Here is a 10824-nt window from a genome sequence, read left to right as displayed (position 1 = left end):
CAGCATCCTCAGCTGTCTGGACTTGAGCATCAGCCACCTTCACCCGGGAGAGGAAGTCTTGCCCAAAAGCAAACGGAGCCTGTCAGCTCAGCAGGAGTTCATTCATTCCACACACTCCCCTCGGCAAGGCTGGGATCCCTGTTGGATGGCGCAGGGAGGCCTTCCCAGCAGAGCTTCCCCTCCTCTGCAGGCAAACTGCTAAGAGTCCCAGTGCTGGCTCCTCACAGCGCCGTCTCACCCACGCAGACTTTGTAGGGGGATTTCAGTTTCCTGCATCTAGAACGGATACCAGTGTGTGATTTCAGTCAGACAAACCCCAGAGCACAGCAGTCTGCACAGAAGCCAAACGTAGCCTAACTCACTTAGGCAGCCCAAGGGAGCCCCATGTTTCAGGCAATCATGCTGCTAACCCCACTGGCAGGGCAGAAAGCACAGGTATAGAGTGTCAGCTCCTTTAAGGTCACACCACAGATGAGTAACAGGCAAGAACACACTCCCAGAGCCCTCAAAACTCTGCCCACTGTTAGTGAGATCAGTGCAGTCAGAAGGCTGCAGATTTCCCATACCTCTTCCTTACGTAGCAGTAGATGATGGCGAGTATCCCACTGGTCAGTATTCCCACACCAATTCCCACAGCGATGTAGCGCTCGTAAGAATTGTGTGCATAGGAGTTCAGTGTTAAGTGTTCACACCTCTCTCCATTATAGCCTGCAAGGCACCTACAAAATAAATTTATATCACAGATACATAATAAATATGTCATAGTAGATATAAAATAAATACACATCATGCAAAAGTTGTTCAGAACTTGTTCTGCTTTCTGTGTTAGACACATGTCAGTTTTCATCAATCCAGAAGAAGTCTAATTGAGGGCTGAACCTGGTGCTCACTCAGAACCTCTTCCCTCCACCAAGACTACCAGCTGCCCCAGTCTATTGAGTTCAAGGCTAGCTCAGGTGCTGCAGTCACAGCAGCAATGCAGTTGAAACATCCCCTCATCGTGGAGGGCGTCAACCAAGAGCACAGGGCTCTGCTGATCCTCAGCTGCTGCGAAGTCTCCAAAGGCCAAAGCTGCCCACAAGGGATCCCAGAGAATTTTAAGGACACAATGGTCCTGACTGGTGTGTGAGCACTTGCAAAATATAAGGGATTTGCAGCTGACATGTTGGAAGATCCTGTCCCCTTCATCATGCCCACTGTGAAAATCCCCTTATTCCTCTCCTGCCAGCTGTGATTCGAGATGCCACCGTGGCAGTGGCTTGCCAAGCTGTGAATTCCCCCTCTCCCTCAGTTTTACACTAGCACAGCACTACTGCCTCATTAGCAGTCCCATGTCACCACACCACCCAGGCCTAGGCCACATTTTAAGCCTGCAAACACTTGAGTGGCACTGGAAAGCTGCATTAATGACATGCAGCAATGCCACTGCTGGTTTTGAGGAAGGATACAAAAAAGCAGTATTCTTTACTTGCATATGGGTTTCCTCAGCTCGCTGTGGAAGGCGCAGAGCCCGTTGATGCAATAGCTGTGGTGTTCCTCAAGACAGGTCTGCATGAGCTTCAAGAGCTTTGGCTGCTCTGTGTAGTCTACTGCGAAAGGGAATAAAGTCATATCATACTTAGGACAAAAAAATCATTTTAATATATTTTCACAACTGAAGCAGAACAGACATTGCCTGCAGAAGACACTCCATCAATTTACTGTGCTAGGTCTGTGCTATGACTCAATCAGCACTAAACACAAAAAGCTTCTGAGACATCCCAGCACAGCTTGGAGAAAGAAAAAACTGCAAATAAATTACTTGCTCTTGAGAAATACATAAAAAATGAATATGGGAGATTCATCCAGGGTAACACCAGCTCTACCCAACCTGAAATCCTATCTGAGAGACCATCCCAGGAATAGCAGGGGTTTAGGGCACAATGAGAGCATTGCATTACTCTCACTATCCTTCCCAGCCTGAATTCAAATCCATAGCTAATTCATTTTTTCTTTTTCTGATCACAAGGAAAATTGCTGCATTTCTAGCACCCCTGACTGCCAGCTCTGCAGACACAAGTGAGGGTGAATGGTGGACTGCCTCTTCCCTCTCTCTCCATGGTCCAATGTTAGCAGAGTGTCCAACAACGCCTGTAAGCTCCCAAGGCTGTCCAGATGGTCTTCCCCTGCAAAAGCTCAGCCCATGGCTACCAAGAGTGAATGCATGCAGAATTCTATGCTTCCAGGTGAGCAGAATCCTATGCTCCTTGCACAGAAAATGCTACCTTACTCCCAGCCACAGTGGCCCAAATGGGAATAAAGAAGTCACAGCTGTTCCTGGGACCCTTATATCCACGCTCTACACAGACAGGAGCAGCTGAGGCCAGCAGCGAGGGCCCTGCTGTGGAGAGGCAGCAGAGGCTGGGATGAAGCTGTGGCACAGCGGCAGGGGCGCGGCAGGCCAAGGGAAAGCTCTGAAGCTTCACCATCACTGCAAGCATCTGTTCCAACTGGTCTCTCTAGCCAGTTACAGGAACCACTGGTGGGGTGGGGTGGGGTGTCCCAGCAATGTCTTGCTATTTCAGGGGACTGCTTTAGTGATGGCTGAGGGTGATTTCCTAACCAAGTGCATGTCAACAGCAGCTTTCAGTGATGACCTCAAGAAAAATAACATCATGCAGGAAGGTGACAAGGTCTGCTCAGAATGACTAAACAAAGGTACAGCAAGCAGAACCCTTCCTTTCTGACTAAGTGCTGAATCAAGGTCTGGAGATATTACACTGATGGAACCACTGCCATAGACACAAATCTCAAGCTGTCCTGCAGGCAACTCAAGATCCCACCACACATTTCTCAGGAGTAACACCACCAACCCCCTAAATTCCCAATCAAATTCCAGTCTGAGCCATTTAATGGCAGGAATCTCCACTGTGTGCTCTACTCCGCCGTTTTTTCCTTCCTCCTCTATGCAGCTTTATCACAGAGATGACAAGCAGTGACAAACAGCTGCACTAGCTAGAGCAGTTCACAGCTTCAGCTTTGAATGATGTGGTTTGGACACCAAAAGGCATGATGCTATCACCAGTGCTCAGATCAAACAATTACTTTGAAAGCAGTGTCCTCTCAAACCTGACAGAGCAATCAAGACTTCCAGTTCAGCAAGAGACTTAGAACAAGTAACAGTTCAAGTCTGCTTGAAACTGCGGAAAAAAAGGAAGACAGATTTTGTGACAAGAGAGGGATGACACTACTGTCTGCACAGGAGGTCTGTACACTGACAGGGAAAGCACGATGGAAAACAAATCACATGCTCAGCACAGCTGCAGGGCTTGGCATGCCAGGGAGATCCGGGATGCAAGAGAGCTGCACAAGTCCATTTTCCATGAGGCCTAATGTACCTGCAGACCAAAGCTCTGCAGGGAGGAGTTCCAGAAAATAGGCAATGGCACATTCACCCTTCACCCAGGATTCTCCTCGAACACTTGGGCACCAACTGCTCTGAATCACCATTTCAGCACAAGTGCAGTAGAAAATCACTAAAATTAACCTCTCAAAGGGAGGCTTTAACCTGTATTTCCTGCCACCCAAAGTACTACTCCTCTACTAGTCCCTGAAATGATGTCTTATGCACAGGTTTAATCCTGCACTTTTATCTCAGCTATTTGGGGGAAAAAAACCAACCAAGCATGAGGATGGTACAAATCCACATGGCAGGAACACAAAATCCCCAGCCAGCTCTACTCCAGCTCCCGCCGGGTGGATTCCCACACCCGAAATCCGTCGCCAGCCGTACTACTCCTCTACTAGTCCCTGAAATGATGTCTTATGCACAGGTTTAATCCTGCACTTTTATCTCAGCTATTTGGGGGAAAAAAACCAACCAAGCATGAGGATGGTACAAATCCACATGGCAGGAACACAAAATCCCCAGCCAGCTCTACTCCAGCTCCCGCCGGGTGGATTCCCACACCCGAAATCCGTCGCCAGCCGTGCCAGCCGTGCCCTGCCGAGAGGCGGCAGCCTTCCACCTGCCAACGTCCGCAGGAATCCTGGCTCCGCTGGGTATGGGAAGCTCTTCCCTGAGTGCTGCCAAAGTCATTAGACACTCAGGGCAGCCTGGAGCAGCTGCCTGCCTAGAAAGCACTCGAGACAAGCATCTTGCTGCACAGGCGACAGACCAACACTGCATTCCTCCGTCACTGTCAGGAGGAAGAGCTTGGTCCACTGTGGGTTGCAAGATCAGACATTAAGTCTGCACACAAAAATTCCACGCGCTAATTATTAGGACATTGCAAAAGTACAAATTACCTGTGGAAGAATGAGCCTTGCAAACACAAAGAATGGTTTTCTCACCCTCCCCAGAGCATGATGCTAATTTGTATCATACAGTCCACCTAGATCCTAAACAAGTTGTTGAATAAACAGGTCCATGTGCCCTTTCATGTCACGCGAGGAGAGCCAAGCATGCTGTGTAAGCACCTGACAGCTGCCTGCAACTGAGTCATTCCAGCAGATACACCTGGCAAGATCTGACATGAAATCAAGGCTGCAGGGACTTGGAAGCCTGGGCTTGCCAAAACTCACAGACTGGCAACAAGAAGAGTCAGCCAGTAAGACCATGACAGCTCAGCCCTCAAGTATGGTGCGTCGGGGAGGAACAGGAGAGTCGGAAAGAGGAGGGAGGGAAGGGGTCAGCCCTGGGTTCAGGGCCTCCTTTACAGGCTGCAAGGAATGAAGGGATCCCATTTTTTTTTCCAGGTGAAACCTAAGCTCTTCCGTACTCCTAGCTGCCCATTTTGCTACAAAGGCTCCACTTCAGCCCAAACAGCACCAGAAGTTCTTTATCCCTGCCAGCTCTTTACCCAGCTCTTCTCCATGACCTTTCCCTCACCAAGCCTAATATTCCCTAGCCCCAGCAGTGGTGGCAAGTAAAGCCTATGCAACATAAAATAAGGATATAGGACATCATCTTGTAAATAGGAGGCAAATGAATTGAGCAGAAATCGGTGGTTTTCCACAAACTGTACCAAAGCACTTGAATCCCACAAGAAACTGTCAGTTCCTCCAGTGATACTGAACCAGGAATTCCTGTCCTTAGAATCCAATGCTCCTGAACACTGCTTGTAAATCTTACTATCAACTTCAGTGCACAGGAACGGGAGCTACCAGGAAGCCTCAGAGATTCAGCCAGTCTGTGGAGACTCTTGAAGTATTTCTTTTCCATCTTCTTTCTGAAAATGCTGTTTTCTAACTTTTCAGTGGCTTTGTAAAAGGTCTGCTGAAATACACTTTTAACTTCCTCTGTAAATATGTGCTTGAATGTTTGTCAACTTGACTCTACCTTTGATGGGAACGCTCTCAAAGGAAAATGCTGGGATCCAGTGATTTGCACAGTCCCAGCTGGCACAAAGGTTCACAGAACAGCTACAGACATGGCTGTGACCCTGAAAATAAGCCTCCTCTGAGTTAAAACATGACCCATCGCTCCTGCTTTCTAGAAACACAAACAGGGCACTTAACAAGCCACAACGTATTTCCACTTCATTATCCTCCTGTTTGCAGGTCTGCATGAGTCGTGTCTCAGGGAAACACACAAACCCAGACCACAGTGGTGTGCTGATAAATCAAAGCACTGTGGTCAAAAATCAACATCTTCTTGACTTCACATTCATATGTGTGTGTACTTCATATATATGAAACCCACATACATAGCAAGTGTATGGGTGAATATATATATATAACATTGTGCCACTGGGACAAATCAGAAATGAACATAAAACAGCTTGACTTGTTCTGAGGAAAATAAAAAGCTCAGGGATCTACTGACAAAGCTTGCAAGACATCCTGTGATGACTTACAATTAACAGAAAATTTTCTCTATGTGTGTTTATGTGCTTTTCAAAGTACAAAGGCATTAGTACCCTGGTTAGAATCCTTCCCTCCTTGATTGACCTGCCCAAACCTCAGTCCCAGATTGCACAGCTCTCCCAAAGCCATGACATCACCAGCACCTCAAGTAACAGCAAGAATGCAGCTGGCAGGATAAACACAGTGCTCTGCTCCCAGGTGTTGGCAGGTAAAGAGCTGGAGTTCACATTACAGTCAGAAAAGAGAAAGGAAGGAGGGAGCCAGTACTCTGAGGAGGGCAGTGGAAGAAAACTGCAACAAAGAAAGGAACTACTGAGTAACAGTCACGAGAGGCATTGCTTCAAGTTGTTCTTGTTCATTCTCCCTTCTGTGCTTCAAGGTTCACACTGAAGACAGCTAGAAACCAAGCACCAGGTAAAGGCCATCAGAAACCCAGATCATCTACCCCAATCAGCCTGAAAATATCTTCTTCAAATTATAACTGACTTGGGGTAAATGATCCTTCAGCTGGTCAGCGCAGAGCCCACCCCAGCTGACAGGCAGCTCTTCCTCTGGCAAGGTTTGAAGGCTCCATGAAGAAAGCAGCTCAGCTCTCAAACAAAACACACACAAATCCAACAGTTCCCAGGGGACAGGAGCACCACAGCAGCTAAAATCATGGATTTCGGTGGGGAGTTTTGGTGGGTTGGTCGGAGTTTTTTGCTAATCAATAGAGTAACAGAGACGAACAGAACAAAAAGGCAATACCTTCAGTGTTGTTTTTTGTCCAGTTATTCCATAAGTCTGTGCTGAGGGATGAAGCAGTAACAGCTGACTCTTCACTCAGTGCCCCCATTGCTGTGTAATGCAAATAGATGCTTACTGGAACAGAAAAGCTCAGTATATCTATTCAAGGTTCACTTCACACAACGTGCACTTCATACAACCCCCGTACCAGGCAGCAATAAACCAACAATTCATTTAGAACATTCTTGCCTCAAACTTCCTTTTGCCAGGGCATAATTAGGACTGTGGGAAAACAAAAGATGGCTTGCAAATTTCCCAAATACATATCATCCATCCAGTTCTCCACTCTACTATCTTACACAATTTACGACACATACTACCACGTTACACCTATTTACCAGCCTAAGCAGCTTCTTTTCAAAGAGCCCAGGTTCAAATTTCACCCAGGTTCCCAGCTGCTGGAAGAGCTGTGCTTCTCAGTGCCTCTGCAGCTCCCACCCCACCGCTGCTTCCAGAGGCAGCCAACTATTGTTCAACAAAGCCTCGGATCTTCCAACACAGAAAGCCTCCTGCAAACCTACCTTTCAGCAAAATATAGATTAGCATTCCAAATGCCATGGCAAGCAGCTGCTTTAACACCTTCCCAACTCCTCTTCCCAGGTGGCAGGCTGGCTCTGCTTATCTGCGCGCCCGTGTTTTCTCTCGCACTTATACGCCAGGAAGCGTCATCTCCAGGTCTCACCAATCAAGGAAAGGTGCATCTGGCAACAACCTCACCCCCCGGGGCAACCACACATTTATTTAGGAAACTGCTATTATCTAGCAATGGGATCAGGTTTTCTTTTGAAACCCTGGTTTCCTATTACCTGTGGGCATAATTGTGCAGGCAAAGGCACAGTTTCAGAGCTGAGACCCGGAATGTGCCAGAGCAGAGGAACCAAACACAGCAAAACCAAAAATGGCATGTTGTGAAATACATGCCGTTTCCTTCCCTTTGCAGTGTGCATCTTGTGTGGCTTCCAGGAGGATACTCAGCCTCAGGATGCTGCTACAGAGTTCAGGGTCCAGGCACCAGCCCCTGCTCTGCTAATGTTCCTTTGCTGGTTCTCCCTGTCCCTCAGTCCCTGCCATGCACAGGAGGAACTGCGCCGAGATTAGGAAGCGATCAGACAGGAAGATAGTGGATGATGCTCTCCGTAAGTGACTGCCAACGAGAGGCCTTTGATCCCAGGCTCCGCAAGCCCGAAGGCTGTGCTAATCACTTTCCACTCAGCCTGGCCGTGTGCACAACCCTGGGAAGCAAGGCCTGGGATTCTGGCTGAGCCCACGGTGTGAGGGGCAGAAGTCCAGAGCTGGCAAAGCACAGGCACTGAGGAAATGCAGGCTGAAGGAGCAGGTAAACTTGTTGCCTCCTGGATTAGGTGATCGCTTCATTACTGACAGAAAATCCCATCTCTGCCTTTCCAAGGAATTGCGTATGCACAATGAGAACGGTCGTAGTTTTTACACTCAGTGTTTGCAGGTCTCTAGCACAGACCTGTCAAATCCCTTTCTTGCACTAAACCACTCTCCAGAGCCCCAAACGCTGTCCAGCCTGGAACTAGTAGGACTGGTCTCTCCGAAGGGCACTGACGTGGCCAAACAGACCAGAGGAGATCAGAAGAGCCCATTCAGTAATGTACACGGACATCAACACCACAACTCTCACCAAAGGAGAGTTACATGCTTCACCCCAGCCACAACTCTTGCTGTCTCACCTGTGAATTCCAAGTAACAACATTTCACAATTTTTATATTTCAAAACCAAAAATCTTCTAATAAAAGCTCTAATAACTCCGGTCAGCGCAAGTTCTCTGCAGCACTCTCCTCAGTGATCTGCAGGATTACATCTAACCACTTCACTTGTCAAAAGAAGAACACAAGCTAGTTATGAGCATTCTAATTATGCCTTTTCCTGCTCGTGGACTGCATTCCAGGAGGCTTTTCCCTTCCTTCACTATCCTGCATGGCTGCATGCCTGCTGGCTGACCAAGTGCCTCGCACACTCCCCGATCACAGCAGTGTTTATGCCTGCCTGGATAACCTCTGCTATCAGGCCCAAGCAGGACTAAGGCCCATGAGCTTTGCTTTCAACACACAGCTGCACAATGGGAGCTTAATCCAGCCTGAATCCCAGGGGAGGCTGTGCCATGAGGCACCACGCTGGGCGCGGTAGGCCTGGGAGAAGGCTGCAGTGGGCACGGCCGTGCTCCGTCTGCCACAGGGCGTTCGTGCTTGGACCAGGCCTGACCAGGTCAAGCACACCAGCATGATTTTGGGGTTGGTTAATGGGTCCTTCCCTCTGCATTCTCCTTCTGGATGCTCTCCCAGGGGAGAAGACTCTCACAGATGTCTGGCATGCTGTGGAGCAAAGCCTGGCTCTCTCTGGCTTTGCTGTCACGATAACCCAACAACCCCTCCTTGCGGCACACGGCAGAGACAGGCTCACTCCAGGGACACGGGCACAGCAACATAGATGGTTGTTCTGCCAAACTCCACAGATTATCAGAGTGCAACCAGTCTGGAATGGCAACGTGAATCGATGGACACAGAAATGGCTGAGTGTGCATTCACTGCTCTCTGAGCACATGGACAAACAAAATAAAACCACACGCCCCCTCAAAACCCTATCAACACTTTTCATCAACACTAACATAACAGGGAACAAGTTTTACTCCATCTTTCACTGAGGGGTTGATCAGTCCAAGAATAGTCTCCACAGGCACCCTGATCCTCCTAACGTTCATATGACCACCTAAATTTAAACAGACAACAAGTGTTTGCACTACCGGCATTGCATATTTGGTAGTAATTATGTCAACCTCTTTTGCAAGCACTGCATAAAGCAAACTCTCAGGAAGCACATCACAAGAACAGTCAGCACAGAAGTGATGCTCCACCTTGGCTCTTTTATTACAGTTAAGTGCATTTTTTGTTTAATGGCAATAGTATTTAGCCATGACTTTTTTCTTCTTCCCCTTTCAAGTTATCTATAGTTCACTGGCAAACACCTAAGGCTCTCCATGAAAATAAACCCAAGTTATCCCAACAGAGATAAAACCAGGAAGATAAAAGTCCAACCTGGCTTCCACTACCTCCAGTGGGAATGGGTGTAGGCTCTTCACATGAACAGTGCACACAGCTGAACTGGCATCCTGGTCCACCCAGGAACTGAATTTTTGGGAACAGAAATACACAGATCTTATCCCATATACTCCTCTTTAAGCAGCAAGACAGCGCAGCCAAGGATTTGCAGGGCTGAGCCTTACACCATGGACTGAAAAATCCAACCTGTCCATGCAGTTTCAGAAAACAAGAGAATAAGTAAATGGCTTTGAATTCCAGCGCAAATATTCTGCAGTGAATGAACCTTTGGTCTTCCCCTCCTCTTCCGCCCCTGCCCCACTACAGAGTGCACATAGTAGTTTTAACTGCATTCTCCCAAAGGTAAGTCAAATCCAGCCCAGTCATCTCTTCATGATTTCTTTGTGGGGCAAAGGTTGTAATGTATCAAAAAATTTTGTCCAGACATGGCAAGAAAGTAACTCTGACCTGAACTGTAGCTACTTACTCCTGCTTACCTCTTGCAGATGTTTAAGGTCAGAGATTCACCTGCGCTCAAGTTTACTTGACTCTTTTAAAACGTTTAGTGAACATTTGCATTCGTGTCAACGTTCCTGCCTGGCAGCTGGCACAAACACTGCAGCCTTCCACTCCTTGCGGAGTCAAGACTTCTGCTGCTAGCTCTAAGTGTTTAAAAGAAAATAAATTCAAGACCTCAAACCACATCCAGAGTGCTCCATGGCCTCAGAACCCACATGGTGTATTTAGAAGATATCTAGCATGTTGAAACTTAGTTTTCCCACTGTTTGATCAAACCCGAGGGTCCCAAATGCTTACAAGACCTTGGTAACTGCATCAACATACAGGTACAGCTGTAATTCATGCTTCATTCTTCACTGGCAAACACAAAAGGGATCACCACCACCACTAACTGTGCAGGCTGCATTCTCCAACTCGCTTGTTCTCATCCTAAGTCAGTAGGAGGTAACACAAAGTACCTGAACATTTTGTAAACCTTCAGGCTTAGTGTACTTGACATGAAAAAATAAATACAATGTAGAAATAAATATATCTGTAGTAAAAAATACATGTTCTGTGCATCAATAAATAGAACAACTCGGATCCTTCTTCCAAGGCAGTCCCTTTGCT

General features: G+C 47.5%; 1 protein-coding gene across 1 annotated transcript; it reads right to left on the bottom strand.

The window, feature by feature from the left end:
• Nucleotides 1–221: 221 nt before the first annotated feature.
• On the bottom strand, nt 222–7191 carry EPGN (epithelial mitogen). Its single transcript, XM_009072386.1, has 5 exons — nt 7155–7191; nt 6595–6684; nt 1469–1589; nt 567–719; nt 222–276 (listed from the first exon to the last, which is right to left on the bottom strand). Exons 1-5 carry the CDS (start codon nt 7189–7191, stop codon nt 222–224), a joined length of 456 nt encoding a protein of 151 aa, XP_009070634.1.
• Between the last annotated feature and the right edge of the window lie 3633 nt (nt 7192–10824).

The sequence above is a fragment of the Acanthisitta chloris genome, unplaced genomic scaffold, assembly GCF_000695815.1.
Source record: "Acanthisitta chloris isolate BGI_N310 unplaced genomic scaffold, ASM69581v1 scaffold33423, whole genome shotgun sequence".
Classification (NCBI taxonomy): Eukaryota; Metazoa; Chordata; class Aves; order Passeriformes; family Acanthisittidae; genus Acanthisitta; species Acanthisitta chloris.
The sequence above is the reverse complement of the archived record's forward strand: the minus strand, read 5'-3'. Positions and strand labels throughout refer to the sequence as shown.